Source organism: Myotis davidii, unplaced genomic scaffold (assembly GCF_000327345.1).
Source record: "Myotis davidii unplaced genomic scaffold, ASM32734v1 scaffold573, whole genome shotgun sequence".
Taxonomy (NCBI): Eukaryota; Metazoa; Chordata; class Mammalia; order Chiroptera; family Vespertilionidae; genus Myotis; species Myotis davidii.
Window position 1 is genome coordinate 339,247 of NW_006285997.1, and position 20,802 is coordinate 360,048.

At 54.1% G+C, this 20,802-nt stretch overlaps 1 protein-coding gene across 2 annotated transcripts in view; it reads right to left on the reverse strand.

Annotated features, from left to right (window-relative positions):
* Positions 1-10,330: 10,330 nt before the first annotated feature.
* The window catches only part of ZNF277 (zinc finger protein 277), an 18,198-nt gene continuing 7,726 nt past the window's right edge, over positions 10,331-20,802 (reverse strand). The window contains exons 4-11 of one of the 2 annotated variants that reach the window (XM_015559697.1): positions 19,691-19,782; positions 18,960-19,070; positions 17,793-17,925; positions 15,546-15,613; positions 14,420-14,516; positions 12,781-12,823; positions 11,829-12,003; positions 10,331-10,735 (exon numbers count right to left, since the gene is read on the reverse strand). In XM_015559697.1, coding sequence (XP_015415183.1) covers positions 10,552-10,735; positions 11,829-12,003; positions 12,781-12,823; positions 14,420-14,516; positions 15,546-15,613; positions 17,793-17,925; positions 18,960-19,070; positions 19,691-19,782 — 903 coding nt within the window. In that variant the 3' untranslated portion in view covers positions 10,331-10,551. Of the gene's footprint in view, positions 10,736-11,828; positions 12,004-12,780; positions 12,824-14,419; positions 14,517-15,545; positions 15,614-17,792; positions 17,926-18,959; positions 19,083-19,690; positions 19,783-20,802 lie in introns of both variants that reach the window. The other variant, XM_015559696.1, reaches the window with a different exon arrangement.

Below are 20,802 nucleotides of genomic sequence, written 5' to 3' on the forward strand. Positions count from 1 at the left end.
CGGCCCGAGGCCTGGGTTCTGGCTGAGACTGAGCACAGACCCGCCGTCCCCGCCTCCCCGGGGGCTCCGGGGCACGATGACCACCGCCAGGGTCACGGGCCCTCCCGCTGTCGTGTTTTAATCATCTGTCGTGGTGACACGTTTAAACGGACCCACTGGCACCCTCCTCACGGGCACATGTTGCAAGGCGGCAGGTGAGCTGAGATGGGACCCATCGCAGAGGGAGCGACGACCGGGAGAGAGCACTCGTCATACATGGCATTTACTGAGAGCGTGGATGTGCCAGGCCCCGCTCCAGCATTAAAAAAAAGTTCTTAGTGATTTCAGAGAGAGAGGAAGGGAGAGGGGAGAGAGAGAGACATCAATGATAAGAGAGAGTCAGCGATGGGCTGCCTCCTGCATGCCCCCTTCTGGGGGTCAGCCTGCAGCCCAGGCACGTGGCCTGACCGGGAGTCCAGCCCTGAGCCGCGCCGCAGGTTGCCCCGCTAGCATTTTAGTCACAGGCTTCATCTTGCTCTTCAGCCCAGTGAGATGAGAAGCCTGGCACCCTGCCCTGCCTGAGGCACGGGGGGGAGGGGAGGGGTAAGGGACTGTTCCCAAGCCAAACAGCTCGGAAGGGCTGCCGCCTGGACTCATCTGCACGATAACACCCCAATTCCATGCCCCCCACAAGGGCACTGCCGGGACACAACGCCTCTGCTCTCATCACTGCGATTCTAAAATTTCCCCCAACACCTGCCCCTCCTGCCAAGCAGTTAGCGTTTGGAAGCAGCTTAGCAGCCAGGTGGACTGATGTCATGACCATCTTGAGGATGAGCGTAAGGTTTGCCGTTAACATTTCTGCACATGCACTGTTCTGCTTGACATCTGTTTTTTGAGAGAGAGAGGAAGAGGGAGAGAGAAACACCCAAGTGAGAAGGAGGGGGAGACACATCCACGTGAGAGTGCAGCATTGATGGGCCACCTCCTGCACGCCCCCTACTGCCCCGAGACTCAAACCAGCAACCTTTCTGTGCCCGGACAATGCCCAGCCAATGGAGCCACACGGGCCAGGGCCTGCTCGACGTCTTAAAGCGACAGCTAAAACTGTGTCTTAGGAGTGGGTCATGTGATTTTCTCTTGACCACTGGAAGTCCAGATGTGGCCACTATGGGTGGGACGTGGTTGAGTTCATTGTTCAATTTCCTCCGAGGATAACTACATACTTTTCCTGCCGTATGACGCCCACACTTCATGGCTGGTATCAACACTGGCTACAGTGACACCAATACTGGCCCCGCTCCTGGCTCTGCCCCCGGAGGCCTCAGCCCTCCCTCTGTCCCGTGACCCAGTGTGGGCGGGGGCAGGGGGGTTGGCACTGTTTCAAGTCAATTGGGACAAGTTACAGCGAAGAACCACATTTTTCCCGAACACCGGACGGGGCTAGAGACCAGGCCTGGAGGTCAGGGTGCCGCACCCGGCAGAGGCAAGGTCGAGGTCGGAGAGAAGCCGACCTTTGGCTGACCTTGCTTCGGTGGGGCCAAGGGCCAGAGAAAACGGACAAGGATTATTTTTGTCTCAAAGGTTCCCTTACAACGACAAGGCACAATATTATAATGAATGATGATGCTCAACATTTGTTTACTGTGGTTTAAAAAGTAACTTAAACTTGACCATCTAGGCATGAAGTGTACAATCCTGTTGACTAAATGCACCTCATTGTGCAACCATCTCTAGAACTTTCCATCTTGCAAAACGGAAACTCTACACCCACTTAACCCTCCCCCCTCCTCTTCCAAGCCCTGGCAACCACATGGCACTGGGTGTCTTGGAGTCTAACCCCTCGGGGACCTCATGGAAGCAGAATCGCACAGGACCTGTCTGTGTGACTGGCTTACTTCACGTAGCGGGATGTGCCCGAGTGCATCCACGTTGCAGCATCCACGTTGCAGCATCTACTGCATTCCCGCCCCTGAGAGGCGGCGTTCAACAGGGACTTAATTTGCCTTCTGTTCACTGAACATCTCTGCTAGCACAGCCTCCCGCAGAGCCTGTCCTTCCCTCCGCCTGCAGGAAACCCATCAGTCCTTAGGGCTCCATACCTGCCTGTTGTTTAAAGGGACTTCAGGGAAAAGCTGTGGCTGAGTATTTCCCTGGGTCCCGAGGGCAGACGTGTAATGTCAGGGCCCTGCTACACCAGAGCCATGTCCTGGGGCCCAGGGACAAGAGTCCTCATATTCTTTCAGAAACATGTTTTCTGTCCAGCCGGCCAGTATGGCTCAGTGGTTGAGCGTCGACCTATGAACCAGGAGGTCATGGTTCGACTCCTGGTCAGGGCACAGGACCCAGGTTTTGGGCTCGATCCTCAATAGGGGCCAACAGGAGACAGCCAATCAGTGATTCTCTCTCATCATTGGTGTTTCTCTCTCTCTCTCTCTCCCTTCCTCTGTGAAATTAAAATATGTATTAACAACAACAACAACAAAAAGGAAACTTCTGTTTTCTGTGTTTGTGAAACGCAGGTGTCTGAAGCACAGAGCTCGGACAGGACACCACCTTGCCGGGGCCCGAGGTCGGTGCTGACACTGGGAGAGGGCGGAGGGGACTGACGGAGGGAGGAGAACACCTGGTGGCCACAGGCTGCCAGCTGCTCTGGCTGCACCTGCCCCACAGCTGGCCCAGCCTGCGGAGAGCCAGGAGAGCAGGCACCTGGCAGAAATGGTGGCTAAAGGAATCCTTGCTGAATGGATGAGCCCAGCCAACCCAACCATCCCCTGCATTCTTGGGGAGTGTGAAGGCAGGTATTGGCCAAGGCAAGTAGAATTTTCAAGACAAATAACCAGCGAGGAGGCGCTGCTGAGAGAGAGCGAGCGCGCGCTGAGGTCGGCGGAGGAATCGCTGAGTGTTTGGCCGGGCAGGACGCTGTGGTGTGAAGGAAGCTAGCCCAGGCCAGGAAAGAGCCTGGGAATGAGAGGCACAGTCCCCGGAGCTCACACAGCGGTTTGTGCGGCGCAGGCCCGAGGGCAGGGTTTGCAGTCCGAGGGGCACTGCCAAATCCTCAGGGGTGTGCATCCTGATAACGGGGCAGCGTTACCCCTCAACCGAGGGCAGCTCTGGACCTGCCCTGAGGGAGCTTAAAGGCAAGAGCGGGAAAGGTCCCACCGATTCCACACGACTGACCATGTGCAGAACAGAGCGCAGCATGAAGGAAGGCAACCGCATCAAACCTTCAAAAACGTAACTCTCACAGCGCCCATCTGCTCACAACTGGCCGTGAACACAGAGAGGCAAGAACGATCATTTATAACCTGGGGACACGCTGACTGAACAACAGACCAGAACCAGAAATGAAGAGCATGGTGGCATCCGCAGAGAGGTTGACATGGTTATTATAAATATGTTGCATATTCAAGAAGGTAGAAGAAAACATGGCCGTGAGGAGGAGAGATGGAAGATATTCAAAGGCCCCGACACACTCAACTCCTGGGGCCCAGGAGCAGTGCGGTCGGAGGGTAGAGTTGACCGGGAACCAAGGTGGCACGCCCACTGCCCAACGCCTGCCACCACTTCATCATCTTAGAATTACTTGTTTGAGTAAATGGGCTGGGTTATAGGACAAGTCACCGCTTCTCCGGCTGAACAGAGCTGCCACCCCGCTGTGCCGTTTGGCTAAGATCGCACCTGCGGGCCTAATAGCCTAGGCTAGGGGTGGGCAACCTTTTTGTGAGTGCGTGCCAAAACCAGCAAAATCTCTGACTCAAAATTCTTCTGCATGCCAACCCTAATTTTTTGAGAACATGTTATGCCTACTTGATATTTCTTAGAGGTGTAAGTATGTGAAGAACCTTAAAGAAATAATAAAATTCATTCGAGCGACAAAAACACAGTATATGATGATCAAAAGTACATTTATTTTTTAATGTATACATTACACTGATAGTCTGACAGAAAACTTTATGACTCCGTTTGATATTATCAGTGGGACTTTTGCTGCTGCATCACTGATGACAGAGATTTTACGTCAGGTTTATATTTTGTGACCTTCAGAGATATGCTGAATGGATAATATCTCTGCTTAAGGTTTTGAATGACAGCAGCAGGTGCTTCTGGAGAAACCGATGTGAAGGGAACGGCCTGCGTCTGGATGTTTCAGTGCCAGGGCGTCCTCTGGCCGCAGGTGGGTGTGGGGCCAGGTACGGACGCCCCTGTGCACGCCATGCAGCTGCAGATGGAGGAACCTCAGACAATCCCCAATTCGCAGAAATACAGACACCCCTCCCCCCTCCCGTGATAATGAAGCTTCTTCTGGGGAGCACAGTCGGCTACTCCTATTAGGAGACTTAACAAAATTCATCACTGAGAACAAAGATTCACAAGCGTATGTGGATGAAAACATGGAGAGTAACGCTGTTGCAAAGTTTTTTAAACAGAAAAAATTTTCTGGAATGGCATTCCAAGTCCTCACTAGTTCCTTTTCGACACTTCTCTCTGGTGCTCCTGTCTTTAATTGCTTTTTTTCAATGTTTTCCAAGTCAACTCTAAGGTCAATAAATTTCTGCTTCCAAATTGAGCTACTCTGAAATTTAATCAACTGCATTTCAAAGTCAGCCATGTCTATCCGTGAAAACATTTGTAAGTTTAGTTCCTCCAGTTTCATGCTGTCTGGAAATCTCATGAATTTTGCTGTCTCTTCCAGTTCTCTGAATTTCGCAAATCTTGAGAAGAACTGCTCAATAGTTGACTCGATGATGTTTAAAACAGCTTTTGAAGGCTTTGACAGTCTGTTCTGTCATCTTTGGGAGGTCTTTGATGTGCCCCTTGAGGTTTGGTAAATATCTAAACCTCTCGCCATCCACATCCCTCTTAAAGACTTCCAGTTTCTTTTCAAAAACCTTTATGTAACCAAACATAACATCAAGTGTCTTGCCAGTTCCTTGCAATTTAACATTTAAGTCATTCAAATGTTCACAAAAATTGTAAATGGAAGATTATAAGAGAGGGTTTTGCGTGCCAGCAAAAGTTACTGGCGTGCCATGTTTGGCACGTGTGCCAGGGGTTGCCCACCCCTGGCCTAGGCCCTAGGGCCCCGGGGACTGAATAATCACATAGACTAATCGCACACTGAGCTCCTGCTGGCTGAGTCCCCACGTCTGGGCCGAGGCAGGAGGAGAGCGGGAACTAAAATAACACGGCAGGGCGCTGGACGCTCCAGTGCCACTTGTCACTCACAGCTTCACTCATTTCTCACACAAACCGTGCGAACTGGATGCTGTTTTTATTACATCCCCTGCACTGGCTATGCTCTTGGCCGTGTGTCTAGGACAGGGTTCGGCAAGGGGACTTGGCCCGGGAATTTCACTGATCCCTTAAACCATGAAATGCCTGAGTAAACGGTAAATAGATCACCATGAGGAAATCCCACCCCCCTACCGCCTTCCCAGCCTGCCCTGCCCGTGCTGGACTCAGGAACTGTTTCTAGGCCACATTGCTGAATACTTCTTTGTTGTTGCTTTGCTCTGGCTTAATGAGCCCGATTCTCTGGGCCAACGACTACCTTGCCTACCAGCCCCATAAACAACTTCGGTGGTATTGTTATGGAAAAGGCGGCCGGGCGGCCTGGCGGTGAGTGCCTGCGGTGGAGTGTCATCTCCCGCGGAAATGTACGGCCCATTCAGCTCGCAGGCCTCCAAGAGCCAGAAGCACCGGGCGGTTCCTCCTGTCCAGAAGTGGAGGTGCAGCCTGGGCCACGGGCGGCAGCCACATCTGCCTAAGCAGCGTGGGAACGGCTCCCGTGCATCGCAGACGCTCCAGGAGTTTAATCACGGGAGGCAGGGCTCGCTGCGAGAAGCCGGCGGAGCAGCAAGGCTGCGCTGTGCTGGGCTGCGGGCCCACGAGCTCTGCGGACTCGATGTGGGGAGATGTGTGCCCGCTGATCGGGGGGATCCTCCCAAGCCGAGCTAAGCACCTGCTGGATCCTTGCTGCCACGTGCCCTGACCGGGAACCGAACTGGTGACCTCCTGGTGCATGGCTGACGCACAACCAGCTGAGCCACCGGCTGGACGGCGCTCCCACTTCCGACTGTGCTCCCCAGAGGGACTGGTCATCCACAGCGACTTCTGCTCAGCTCTCAGCAGGGGGTGGCATTTGTCAGGTGTGGTGTATGGGGGAGGGGGAAGGGGCTCCCCCTCATAGCCTTAAGGACACCACCCCCTCTATTAGGAGGCCCGAGGGCCTCTACGCACGAAGTCTGTGCTGACTTTCTGTGACCTTGTTTAATCAGAAGCTTCATTATCACGGGAGCGGGGAGGGGTGTCTGTATTTCTGTGAATTGGGGATTGTCTGAGGTTCCTCCATCTGCAGCTGCATGGCATGCACAGGGGCATCCGTACCTGGCCCCACACCCACCTGCGGCCAGAGGACGCCCTGGCACTGGAACGTCCAGACGCGGGCTGTTCCTTCACGTCGGTTTCTCCAGAAGCACCTGCTGCTGTGGTTCAAAACCTTAAAAAAACCCCCAAAACCCAACCACTCCACCCCATTCTGCCTGGCCAGTGTGGCTCAGTGGTTGAGCATTGACCTATGAACCAAGAGGTCAAGGTTAGATTCCAGTCAGGGCACATGCCCAGGTTGTGGGCTCCATCCCCAGTAGGGGGTGTGCAGGAGGCAGTGGATTGATGATTCTCTTCATTGATGTTTCTATCTCTCTCTCCCTCTCCCTTTCCCTCTGAAATCAATAAAAATATATTTTAAAAACGCATTCCATTCAGTATTGAATACAGTTTCAATCAAGGCTGTAGTGAAAGTAGGTAAAATCAGCACCATCGACAAGAACAACGACAACAATGCCAGGGACGGAGGGTGGAGGAAGGAGGGGCGGCAGACGTCGCCAGAGCGGCTTTTTAACTCTCCTACCGATCCAAGGAACTGGCTATGCTTCTGCATAGTTAAGAGCTATTCCCGAGGTGACCGAGGAGGAAACCTGTTTTTCTTCTCTCCAGGTAGGCGGAGGAAAAGCACTTACCCTGCTGCAAAGGACAGGCAACATCCCCGGCGGCCTCCAGGGGGCGCTGGTGGGCTCCTCCTGCGCCTGAGGAGAGAGCCCTCAAAGGCGTCTCAGTAGCGGCTCCTCTGCAGGGAGCTGATCAGATAATGACCACCTGGGAGAGCCAGCTGACTCCCCAAGCTGCTCACGAGCCCCAGGGCTCTGCAGCCTTCCCGGCCCCACAGGCAGCTTCACTAACAAGTTTAACTGGTCCGGCTGAGCACTGTCCTTGTGCAGGGAGCAGTGTGTATGTGTGTGTGTGTGTGTGTGTGTGCGTGTGCGCGTGTGTGCGCGCATTCCTATAGAGCAGTGGTTCTCAACCTTCCTAATGCAGTTCCTCATGTTGCGATGACCCCCAACCATAACAGTATTTTCGTTGCTATTTCATAACTGTCATGTTGCTACTGTTATGAATCGTCATGTAAATATGATATGCAGGATGTATTTTCATTGTTACAAATTGAACATAATTAAAGCATAGTGATTAATCACAAAAACAATATGTGATTATAGATGTGTTTTCCGATGGTCTTAGGCGACCCCTGTGAAAGGGTCGTTCGACTCCCAAAGGGGTCGCGACCCACAGGTTGAGAACCACTGCTATAGAGCTTGCTAGATCGTTCATACTAAGCTTCGTAGGCAGACAGCCAGAATGCTTTGGCCCTAATCAATAACATTAATAGGCAATTTTAAAAGAGTTCATTATGTTGACTTGTAATTCGTTACATCCAAGTATAAGATTATTACACGATATATAAGGTGTCCCCCCAAAATGTATACACCCTTTAACAGCTGATAGCTGTAGATTCTATTACATTTTGAAAATGAAATGTAGTTTAATACACACTGCCTTTATAATGTGTACACAGTTTTTGAGGGGACACCTTGTATTTTATGCACTACTCACTTAACTGCTTTAATTATAATTTTGGTTAACATTTCTACAGTAACAAAAGGAAAATATCACATGTAACTAGTACATTCTACCCACAGTCCATCTCTGGGTGCTCCCAGTGTCAGCACGTGGGACTTGGTGTCAGCGGGACCAGGTTTGGGCAGGGCACCTGGACTCTCACGTTCTCGTGCGGCTGGACCAGACCCTCCTGGGATGAGGCCCACGGTGGGCTTTCCCCAGGCACTCGTGGGACCTGGGGCCAGGGAATGGCAAAGGCCCACATACTGTGCGTCTAAACTTGTGAAGTTATCAATGGAGCTAACAAGCCGTTCAATAACACATGCTCGCTTCTACCTTGACAAATAAACTTTCTTTTTAAAAAATTTATTTTTATTGACTTCAGAGAAGGGAGAGGGAGACTGAAACAGTAATGATGAGAGAGCATCATTGATTGGCTGCCTCCTGCATGCCGCACACTGGGGATGGAGCCCACAACCCGGGCCTGTGCCTTGACCAGGAATCTAACCGTGACCTCCTGGTTCATAGGTCAACGCTCAACCACTGAGCCACACGGGCCAAGCTGAAGTTTTTTTTTTTTTTTTAATTTATTTATTGCTGTTAGAGAGGAAAGGAGAGAGAGCAGCTTTTGTTTGTTGTTCCACTTGTTGGTGCCGTCGTTGGTGACTCCTTCTGGGCAGTGAGGCAGGTGTGGGAGGGGCTGCCTTGCTGAAGGTAAGACATCAATTTATTTTTGCTTCTGCTGTTTACCACACCATATTCTTTTGATCTCCCAATGTTTCCAAATGATGACAATACCCAATCACAGCTGACGGTGATTAGATTTTCATTTACTGCTCACCCTGTATCCAAGCCAACTGAGTGAGAATGTCCTCACAAATCTGTTTTGTAGTCTGATTTCCCAAGCCCCAAAGGACCCAGCTCCCCTTGAATCTCAGACACTGAGTTAACGCTGTATGAACTCACTGAGTGTTTCTGTTTCAATTAGCATTCTTACGGCGCCATTCAGTCTTGCAAATTGCTGCCAGCGGGGATCTCCAGCATATCAGTCACAGGGCGTGAGTTCCACTGCGGCTCCTGGGTGGGGCTGCAGCTGCTGTCACCCGCAGCCCCCCATCGGGGAGACTCCAGGGTGGCGGGGTGGCGGTGGGGACGCCTCTGCTGGCCAAGCACACCAAGGCTGCGCCAGCCCCCGTTGGAGGAAGTGGGTGGTGTATTAGCCCTGCATATAAATCACCAACAAGTGGAAATTGACTCCAACATCACAACATGTACTACAGACTTTACCGTTTTGCCAGTTGTCCCTCTAATACCTTTTACACATAAGAAAAACCTTTAAAAATTGTTTTTTATTAATTTTTAGAGAGAGGAAGGGATAGGGCTAGAGAGCTAGAAACATGGATGAGCTGCCTCCTGCTGGAGAGCAAGCCTGCAACTAGGGCATGTGCCCTGACTGGAACTGGACTGGCGACCTCTTGGTTCATGGGTCAAAGTTTAACCACTGAGCCACACCAGCCGGGCGAAACCCTTTTCTCTTGGTCCAGGATCCAGTCGCAGGTCGCAGGTGTGGAGCCTCTTCAGCCAGGAACGTAGCTGCTTCTGCTTTTCCCTGGCCTGGACTTAGGACGAAGGCCAGTTGTTTCTAGCCTGTACCTGCCCTGGCGTGGGCTGCTGTTCCCTTCTGTTCGCATTAACGTTTTGGGGAGGAATCCCCGAAAGCGATGCTTCCTCCGCCCGCCTCACCGCATCTCATCAGGAGGCACAGAGCACCTGTCTCACAGCCGACAACCCTGGAAAGGCACTGTGAGTAGGGAAACCGGAAACCGTGTGATTGTTAGTTCTGTGAGGTCACGATGGAATGTGGTTACACCTTAGAAAAAGGCACTTGTCCGTGAACGATGTGGATATATTGCAGGGAAAGTGAACTTATTTGGCTTCACATCCATTTCTAGGTAGTTTGCAACTCCAGGCAGAAGGCATAACGGTGACATGGTCACTCTTGGCTGTTCGGAAACAGTGCCCACCTGTGCGCCACCCGCGTGGCCCGGCTCCTTGCCTCCGTGGCTCCCCGTCGGGCCTCCGCCCTCCAGGTTGCCCAGCGCAGGCATGAAGCATGTGTGGTCAAAACTGCGACTTCCTGGACAAAGGGAGAGGGGTGGGGGTGGAATTGGGGGGAAGGTGCTGAAGACACTGGCTGAAACCCGGCTTATAAATAATCTGAACATTTCCTTTATTTTTAAAATATATTTTTATTGATTTCAGAGAAGGGAGAGGGAGAGACAGAAACATCCATGATGAGAATCACTGATTGGCTGCCTCCTGCACACCCCCTACTGGAGAGCAAGCCCGCCAGCCCACAAGCCAGGCATGTGCCCTGACTGAGAATCGAACCATGACCTCCTGGTTCACAGGTCGAGGCCCAACCACTGAGCCATACGGCCAGGCGAACATTTTATTTCTTTGTGATGTGCATGTCCTATCACAGACAATTGGTCTAATGAAATGAGACCAGGTGCGCTGGTTACATAGTAAAACTTCAGAGTAAAAGATCATTTTTCAGTTTATTTTGGCCAGGACGCACCCCTGGCTGGGGCTCGGGTCACACTCCCGCTCGTGTCAGCCCTCCCAGCCCCGTGGCAGCAGCTGGTTCAGGACGCTGCTCTGCCTCAACGCCTGGAGCTGGGACGTGTCCTCACTGATGACGGTGACGCCCCTGCTCTGCCCTGGGGCCGACAGGTCGCCCTCGCTGTCGGACAGCGTGCACAGCAGGCCGTCGTTCTCGTAGGTGGGGAAGTAGTACCTGCAACACCACAGACAGGCCTCACAGACTGCACCTCACCCACAGACCGCCCAGGCCGCGCGGCTCCATGGGTTTCCTCGCCACAGTCTCAACGGCACAGGCTGTGAGGGAGACCCTTCCTGCCGCACGTCTTGCTAGGGTCCTCGCTGGTTTTCTACATAAAGACAAGCTCCCTGGGCCAGAGGCCGCCCCTCCACCTCGGGCCGCCGGCCAGGCAGCGCCTCCCCCTCCGGGGCTGAAGCTGACATCCCTCCTCCCTCCTCAAAGGCCCGCTCTCCCCACTGGGTAGCAGCCTTCAAATGCAGCTACTCCCTCACTCCATCCGCCAGGATCTGATGAGAACAATGGCCCAGCCCAACCATCACTGGTTCCTTCATTCTAGGAGATGATAATCTATCATAACAAAAGTGTTATATGCTAATTAGACCGGACAGCTGACGACCTTCCAGACGAAGCCAGGGCTGCGAGGGCCGAGCCTTACACAAATTTTGTGCATTGGGCCTCTAGTCTATATATATACAAGCCTAAGCAACCGTCTGACCGTTAGCCATGACATGCAATGACCACCAGGGGCAGATGCTCTGATCTGTAGCTATGATGTGCACTGACCACCAGGGGGCAGGCGCTCAATGCAGGAACTGCCGAGCTGCAGTGACTTGGCAGCTGCAGTTCTCGGGTGATGCACCCGGAACCAGAGAGGAGGGAGCCCAATTTTGGGGTGTGTCACCCAAGAACTGCCCTCTTGCAATCTGGGACCCCTTGGGGGATGTTGGAGAGCTGGTTTCGGCCGGATCCTTGCAGGCCAGGCCGAGGGATCCCACCGGTGCATGAATCGGGGCAGTGGGCCTCTAGTAATAACAACAACAAAGCTCTATGGATGTTTGTGGGTCATGCTGGGTCCTTGTCGCACCCGGTCAAACACACACCTGGGATTTGTGGGAAAGCCAAAGCCTTTGTGCTGAGGAAGAAAACCTGTCCTAGAGCTTCCTGGCTAGAGTTCTGGGGGATCTGATGGAACATCCCCGGGAATAGAGGGACCTCCACACAGCCAGAACCCCACAGCCTCTCAGGCCACCCCATTGCGGTTACTCACTCGGGCTGGTCCCAGGTCCTCCTGTCGGGGAGCAGGGCCGCGTGCTTGGCCTCCGCCAGGTGGGCACCCAGGTCGGCCCTAGATGGAAACCTGGTGCAGCAGCCGTAGCATTGGCCTTGGTGAACCTGCCGTCGGATGAAGTTGACCAGCTTCACTTGCTCATAGAAATTCAGTCCTGAGGGAGGCAAGTGCAGAGCCACCCATGCACTGTTATATACTGTTAACACAGGCCCACCTATAGCACACACGTGTCTACAACACACACACTTGTCTATAACACAGGCCTGTCTGTAACACACGTGTCTACAACACACACACCTGTCTATAACACAGGCACGTCTGTAAAACAGGCATGTGTCTATAACACATGTGTCTGTAATGCATGTGTCTATAACACACGTCTATAACATACACGTGTCTGTAACACAGGCACGGGTCTGTAACACACATACACATGTCTACAGGAGCACCAAAGCACAGTCACACCTGGAGGCAGGAGGGAGGCTGCTGTGTGCGAGGCGAGCTTTTCATGGTCTGGACCCATCAGTAAGCCCTACTGTGTGTTTAATGCCTGAATCTTTCTGTCACCATGACCCTGAGAACCAGGCATGGGCGCTTCTATGGTGCCGAGTCCAGCTGCACCCCAGCAGCATGAGGTGTCTTGTGTACGCCACCCACGCCCTGGCCCGTTCGCCCAGCAGGCCGGCAGCTGGACTGGGACCGCTGCTTGGCCTCTGGCAGACAGTGTCCGTTACCCTGGGTCCCGTGAGAAGCCGTCACATGTGCGGGCCAGGGGAAGGGACCACCTGAGGCCAAACCCGGCTGTGAACACGGAGTTCCGGCAGCGGGGGGACGTGTGCGGGGACGAGGTGGCCGTGCGCCTGCCGTCACGACCACGGAACCAGCATGTTCACGGCCGGCCGGCAGCGGCGCAGCGCTAAGTCCGACTCACCGAGCTCTGCCTTTGTTCTGAGGAGGTCAAATCCGTGCGCCTGCTGGAAGAAGGGATGGGGAGAGCTGAGCAGGGAGGTCCTCGATCTTCCAGCCGGTTCACAGGAGCCTCACACTGAGGCCCCGTCTCAGCGCATCGTCCTCGGCGTCTGACGTCTTGACATCTGGCTACTCCCCGACTCCACACAAGCCCGCCAATCAGGTGAACCCCTCACCCACCCGTCCTGCAGTCTCCGCAGTTCACTACGTGGGACGCAGCGTGTGAGAGACGTGCCTTGCGTCCCGCGTCGGGATAGAGCTGTGGACACGGGCTCTTCTCCACGCAGAGGTGCTCTGACACACTCTGCTCTTCCCTCCATGCTGTCCCTGACAAGCCGGCTAGTTTCTCCTTATGCCCTCTTCCCGTAAAGCACTTAACACGCTTCATGGCGCAGACACTTATTTTATTCTATTCCATCCCTGTCATGTCCATCGGGGTAAACGGCTGAACTTCCGAGCGCACAGAGTAAAGGCCACCTCACCCTGATCATCCAGGGGCCCACAGGCAGGACGATGGGGCTCCCTGACAGTCGTCATCCAAAGGGACTGAGCAGAGGGTGGGGGCTCGGGTCAAAGAGGCTGCAGAGGGCCCCCCACACAGGGCGGGACACAGCTGCTTCCAGTTCTAACACATCAGGCATTGTGAATTACATGTGCACTGACACGAGTGCACACAGGGACCAGTGCACACGGGGACCAGCGCACATGGGGATCTGAGCACACGGGGACCAGCGCACACGGGGACCAGTGCACACGGAAAACCTGTGCACATGGGACTAGTGCATAACCAGTGTACACGGGACCAGTGCACACGGGGATCTGAGCACACGGGGACCAGTGCACACAGGGACCAGTGCACACAGAAAACCTGTGCACATGGGACCAGTGCACACAAAAAACCTGTGCTCACGGGAGGAGTGCACACGGGGGTCTGTGGATCTGTGCTCACGGGACCTGTGTACACGGGGGTCTGTGGATCTGTGCACACGGGACCTGTGTACACGGGGGTCTGTGGATTTGTGCACATGGGACCTGTGCACACGGTGCAGAGAAGCTGCCGTCTGTTGCATCTGTGTGCGCCTGTGCCCTTCCTGGACCTGCCCTGTCCTCACTGTGCTGAGTAGTCTCTGACCAGGGAGCAGTGAGGGGGACAGGCAGCGGAGCTGCCCGTGGCACAGGTGGGCACGGGCATGTCCGAAATCGCACGGCCGCGCAGTCAGCCCTCAGCCCCGAGTCCAGCCATAGTGCTGTCCCGAGGCACGGCTGCCCTCTCTCAGGGTGTGTAGGGAGGGTCCTCCCCAACACGTCCTGGGTGGAAACAGGCTCAGAACCACTCGCTTCGAGCTTCTTTATAAAGAAGGGAACACACACACTGGGAATCTCTGCTCTTCTCTCCAAATCCTTTCCTGAGGAGCTGTAAGACCACACCTAGGCCCGCCCCCTCCCCTCCCCACCCTCCATGCCCCCAGGCCGTGGGCACGAGGGCGTGGCCTGCCTTCTGCTGGAGTGGAAGGTGCTCCAGGAACAAGGGTGTAACCTGGCAAGGCCTCGTGTGGTCGCCTCCCCCGCGGAGCAGAGCAGGATGAAATGAGCCGTCTCACCTCCATGTGGGCGCACAGCTGCTCCGTCGTTTCCGCTTGCTTTTCACAGAACAGACACACGGCGGAGACGGGGCACTCCTCCCAGTCCGACCAGTCCCTGTGCCCAGCAGAGAAGGCAGACCCCTTCGTTAGGGCCCGTGGTGTATCTCCCCGGTCCCCCGGAAGCTGCCCGCCTCTCCACTCCAGTTTTGGGGAGACTGTCTATACATCAATGCGGCTGATGCAGCCTCTGGCACGCAGAGCAGCCCCAGGAAGCAGCATGAGAGCCGAGCACCTGCTCCTCCGAGCAGCAACTTCCGAGGGCCCGTGTCATGGAGGAGGACATGTGTGGGGGTGCGGGGGACACGTGTGGGGGTGCGCTCATAAACACACCGCTGGGTGCATGCGCCCTGCTGGGTAGGTTTCCTCGCGACAAACGGTGTGCTTTGAAAAAGCACACTGTACCTTGTACTGGAAATAGTGATCGTTTGAAGAGGGGCAAGTTGGTAGATGGAGAACTCAAAAAGCATATCCCCCACCCCCCGTTTTTTACCATTTCCTCCTCTCCCTGCATTCATTTTTTGAAATACTGCCAACCTCTTGTCATTCCTACACCAGGACATCAAGCTCAGCCCTGAGGGAGGGAAACGGGCTGAAGGGCACTGATGGGAGCGAGGGTGGGGGTGGGGTGGGGGGTGTTGGGGGGCACAGGACCCTTCCAGGCTGAGGGCCCGCAGCTTGGACTTCCGGCCGGCAGCCATGTGTGTCCTCAGTGTCACCACTGGGCTGAGCAGGCAACTGTGAGCCAGTCATCTCCCCAGCCCGGAGCTCAAAGCCCATGTCCCGTCCCCCCCTGGGACCATGAGCCAGCCAGGCCCTGGGACAGCACCTCTCTGACATATGGCCAGCTTGTGCAGCCTGCGTGCTGGGTCAGCAGCGCTCATGACCACACCCCGCTTGGCGGGGACACCAGCAGTGCAGTGGCTTTAGGGAGAGTCCTGCTGAGCCCAGTTCTTGCCGCACCACATGCAAGGCTGCCTGGCTGAGAAGGTGTCCCCCTTCCTCCTGTCGTCCCAGGGGGCGTATGAGGCCAACTAGAGTCCCAGCATCCCGAACACCACCCCTCAGCAGCGACCCCGAGTCTTACTCTTCCTGCTGCTCCAGCAGCTCCCGGTCGTCTTCCGACTGAACCTCTTCCCAGGATTTTCCAAGTTCCTTTGTAGGAGAAACAGGGGTTAGGGAGGGGGGTGGGGGGGGGGAGAGAAGGCGGACAGACTTGGCAGCAAACCCACACGCAGCGTCCCACACACACTGTGGGGGTCCCACGGCTCTCAGCACAGGATGTGTCCTCAAAGCTTTCCATGTCCTTTCTCGTTGGAGCAGCAGCAGGCCCTCTCACGGTCTCTTCTCTTAGATGGAAGTAAATCTGTGTTTCTCAACCCTGGACGCACGTGAGACCCCCTGTGGTCGGTTTCCTAGGCAGGACGGCCCTTCCTCGTCCCCATAAACCCTCCGTCCTTCCCCATACCTGTAAACCCTCCGTCCTTCCCCGTCCCTATAAACCCTCCGTCCCTCCCCGTCCCTATGAACCTTCGGTCCTTCCCCGTCCCTGTAAACCCTCCGTCCTTCCCTGTCCCTATAAACCCTCCGGGGGTGTTGCACACACGGAGGACGAAATCCCGATCCTCGCCAGGGCCTCCAGGCTCCCTGCAGCCCACCACCTGCTCAGGTGCTCCAACCAGAAGGCCCTCCGCTGTCCCACACCACGCTTACCTGTGCATTCACCCGCCTACACGGCTCAGGCTGGTCTAAACAACGACACTCTTCCAAGTCACTTTTTATTTCTCTAGAGCAGGTGGGGGATGCCCTACCCCAGTAATGGCGAACCTTTTGAGCTTGGCGTGTCAGCATTTTGAAAAACCCTACCTTAACTCTGGTGCTGTGTCACATATAGAAATTTTTTGATATTTTCAACCATAGTAAAACAAAGACTTATATTTCTGATATTTATTTTATATATTTAAATGCCATTTAACAAAGAAAAATCAACCAAAAAGTGAGTTCGCATGTCACCTCTGACACGTGTGTCATAGGTTCGCCATCACTGCCCTAACCCTAACCCTAACCCTAACCCTCTGCCCCGAGCTGGCTGTAAAACGTCGGCCGCGAACCATGGCTCCTCTCAGTCCATCTTCACACATGCTAAGCCCCCTTCCAGGGGAACATATTCCAACACGGGTTCCACAGAACAGACAGAAATTCCACCCCAGAGCCGACACTGCCACACAGTCGGGACATGCTCCTCTGTCCACAGAACCTTCTGAGGCTGCGCCGAAATGCAAATCACTCACCCTGAAGGGAAACCATTTCCTGTGCTTGGGGAGTGCCAGACACAGCACCTTCCGTCCAGCCCCCCGACAGTTCCTCCCTCCCTGCACACAAGCAGTGCTTTTCCTAAGGTTATGTTCACCCACCAGCAGCAGATCGGGCAGGGGCAGTGGTCACTGTGCCAATCATAACCCCCATAAACTCCCCAATGCCCCTGATGACACGCCTCCCCCTGAGCCCCTTTTCCTAACCCAGAGGAACGGGACCTCAGGGGTCCGGCTGTGGGACGGTGGTTTCTGAGCGGGAGAGCTCTCAGGGTGGAAAATCCTTACCCTGTGACCCCGTGAGTCCGTCCTAAAAGCCACACACCTAACAGTCCTCTTGTCCAGTGAATGACTGAAATGACTTGGTTTCTCTAAAATTCCCATTACAAATAGGGCTTGGACTGTGCGGCTCAGTGGTTGAGCATCGACCTATGAACCAGGAGGTCAGGGTTTGATTCCCGGTCAGGGCACATGCCCAGGTTATGGGCTCCATCCCCAGTGTGGGGGCAACTAGTCAATGACTCTCTCTCATCATTGATGTTTCTGTCTCTCTCCCTCTCCCTTCCTCTCTGAAGTCAATAAAAATATATTTAAAAAAATAAAATTGCCATTAAAAATAAGCTGGCACAAGAGAATAATAAAGACAATTGTGGAGTGGGTGGGGAAGGGCAGGTTTTACCAGGGAAGGAGGGAAGAGTGAAGAGATTGTTTTGTTTTAAGGAGTTAGCTAGCACCGCCCCAGCACGGCCAGAGGCCCACACATACTCTGACCAGAGCACAGGGCCTCTGGCCTCAGGAGCAGACACAGGAGAAACGGGGGGAGCGCGTGCACACACACATGCCTCCCGGGCACTCCTGCAGGCGACAGTGGTTCTGTTGTGCTCTGCACACTCCCCTCCCCACGCCAGCGGCTGCTCGACATGCCGGGGACACCTGGCCTCGGCACCGCTGCTGGCAGTTGCGGACGCCCCGGCTGGCGGCCGTCTGAGGGAGCCATCACATCTCAGGCGAGGAGGACTCACCAAGTAGTTGATGACGTAGAACCGGTCGTACTCCCGGTTGCGGGGGTTGATCCTGCGGTGCTGCTTCTTCCGCATGTGGTCCTTGAGCAGGCTCCGGTCCCTGAAGGTCCTCTCGCAGTACAGGCACTGCAGGCTGCAGGCACAGGCGGTCAGGGGCTCCGCAGGCCGGGCAGCCGCTTGCTCACTATCCGGTCACGCGTGTTCATTCTAGGCCACTCCGCACCTTCCACCGGGACGCGCCCCCTCGCCGACCCCCATTTCCAGTGTCTGGCTAGGCAGGATGCGTGTTTATTTCTGCGCTTGCTAAGCTGGCTGTTTAGTTAAAACCGAAACAGAGGGCTAATGCCCCCTATTACTTAGGTGGTTTACTAATCAACCTGCCCCGGCTGCACATGCAAATGGAGGCCCGTTCTTCAAAGAACAACGATGGTAACGCGTGGCTGCGCTCCCCAAGGGCAGCAGGAGGCCCGTCGGGCGCCCTGAACAGGCGGGAGGACCAGAGCCTCCGTAGCGCACGTGAAGCTGAGGAACACACCGCATGTGCAGAGTACTTACTGACACGCTCTTAGGTTGGAGTGGGAAGTAAAGAAATGACACATCACATTCGGAACCGTGGTTTGGGAAGCGCTCCGAGGAGGGCGCGCGGAGACGGAACCAACCCCAGGCGCCCCATTTCTGAGGCCTGACACGAGCGTGCGCCTCCCAGCTCACTGCGCGCACCTGAGGTGGAATGCAGCGCTGGGGATAGGTGCCGTCTTCACTTAAAAACATCAAAGATGCCCTAATCGGTTTGGCTCAGTGGATAGAGCGTCGGCCTGCGGACGAAAGGTCCCAGGGTCAATTCCGGTCAAGGGCATGTATCTTGGTTGTGGGCACATCCCCAGTAGGAGGTGTGCAGGAGGCAGCTGATCGATGTTTCTCTCTCATCGATGTTTCAACTCTCTATTCCTCTCCCTTCCTCTCTGTGAAAAGTCAATAAAATGAATATATAAAAAAAACCCATCAAAGACAACGTGATCTGCACAGAATGAGACTTGCACCTGACAGAGGTCCTCCACCATGAAAAATGAAGAGTCCATTTCTGTAGCTACTTCAGGTCATCTAAGTTTTAAACATTCAACGAGTCCAGGACTCAGAGCTGCAGGCTGTGCTGCATGAAGTACTTACTTGTCCAGCTTTCTCTGCAATGTGCACAGGAATTCACCACAGTTCACGATGTTGTCCGGCAGCCCGATGTTGAAGGCATGCTCTCTGGCCATGTGGTTCAATAGCACAGATCTAGGAAGAAAGCTGAGCAGTTTGTATTATGTACAAATCACTCAGGAACAAGTCAGGTCAGCAAGAGCGTATGTATAAGGAGAAACAACCTAATAGAAGTACACGCAAGTGTTACCAAAACACACACCAGGCCATGGAGATAGCTAGCAGGTACGTGAGCCACTGTCAGGTTTCCCTCTACAGGTGAACTGGGTTTCTGTCCTTAAAACTACTAGACAAACTGCCTTCCTTTTCCAGCTCATCATGGGACCGGGAGAGACAGCTGCCCGAGATGAATGTGACGGCTGTGAGCTCGGGTCACAGAAACTTAGTGATGCTTTTTCCAAAGTGAAACACCCAATGTGCACAGTTAGCGTTAACGCGTTAACAGGGACAGTGTGTCTGCAGCCGTTTGCTCACGGTCCTCCTGTCGGCCAATTAGAAAAGGCATTTCCCTCCTCTGCTCACAGCAACGACAGTTCACCTCTGCTGTCGGGCATTTTTTTAAAAATCACTGCTGGTAACAGGCAAGGCTCCTGAGGGAACCCATGGGACTAACTGATATAAATTCTGACATCACCGATGTTCTGAGGAGTTTTCACATGAAATAGTCACGTTTAAAGACATGCACGATGGCAAACCTGTTCCCGAGGAATTCCTCATCGCAAAACATGCAGATGCCATGGAAGTTGTTGTCATTTCGCTCCCGCTGCTGCTGCTCCAGAATTTCTTTCTGCAAAGTAGAAGCAGATGCCTGATGAGACCTGGTAGGTGCACAATGAGCAATGCAGCATGGCCAGCCCGGATGGGAGACACTGGGTGCAAGCACAGGGGGCAGTGTATAGGGATGCGGACAGCATTTTAAATTTCTCCATTCCACTTGCATTTAACTTCCAACTCCAGGCCTGGCCCATGTGGCTCAGTGGTTGAGCGCTGACCTATGAACCAGGAGGTTACGGTTTGATTCCTGGTCAGGGCATATGCCTGGGTTATGGGCTTGATCCCCAGTGTGGGGTGTGCAAGAGGCAGCTGATCCATGATTCTCTCTCATCATTGGTGTTTCTATCTCTCTCCCCCTCCCTTCCTCTCTGAAATCAATAAAACTATATTAAAAAATGAATCAATAAAAATATCCTACCTAATAGACAAACATGGTAATTGACCATACCTTTGCTACACCTCCCATTGGCTAATCAGCAAGATATGCAAATTAACTGCCAACAAAGATGGAGGTTAATTTGCATATGTAGGCACGAAGTGGCGGAACAAAGACTGAAGTCGCTCCCGCCGGAGCAGCGACGGCTTGAAGGTGGCTCCGGCTGGAGCGAAGGCCTGGGTCCCGGGTGCCGGAGGAAAACCAGTGCCGGCAGCCAGGGGAAGGGAAGGCCTATTGCACGAATCTTTTTGTGCAACAGGCCTCTAGTATTTAAAATAAATTTCAACCCACATTGGCAAATGCTTGCAGACACTCCATTGAAGGCTGTGCACAAAACTCAAGTCCACGGCGTCTCACTGTCCTTCCCGACCTCGTCCTGCTCCCCCTTCAGTAGTCATCTCTGCTCCTCACCGTCTCTCAGTGACAAAACATGGTGGGTCTTTGACTTGCTCCTTCCTGTGGTCCGGTTTACTCTGGAATCAGGTTCTGATCAATTGTTCACTTGCACTACGGTTCCTGTTGCTTCTCTCCACTGTTCCCAGCGCCGTCGCCGAGGCCCTTTCCACCAGTCACTGTGAGGTTACCGTGAGTCGTCTC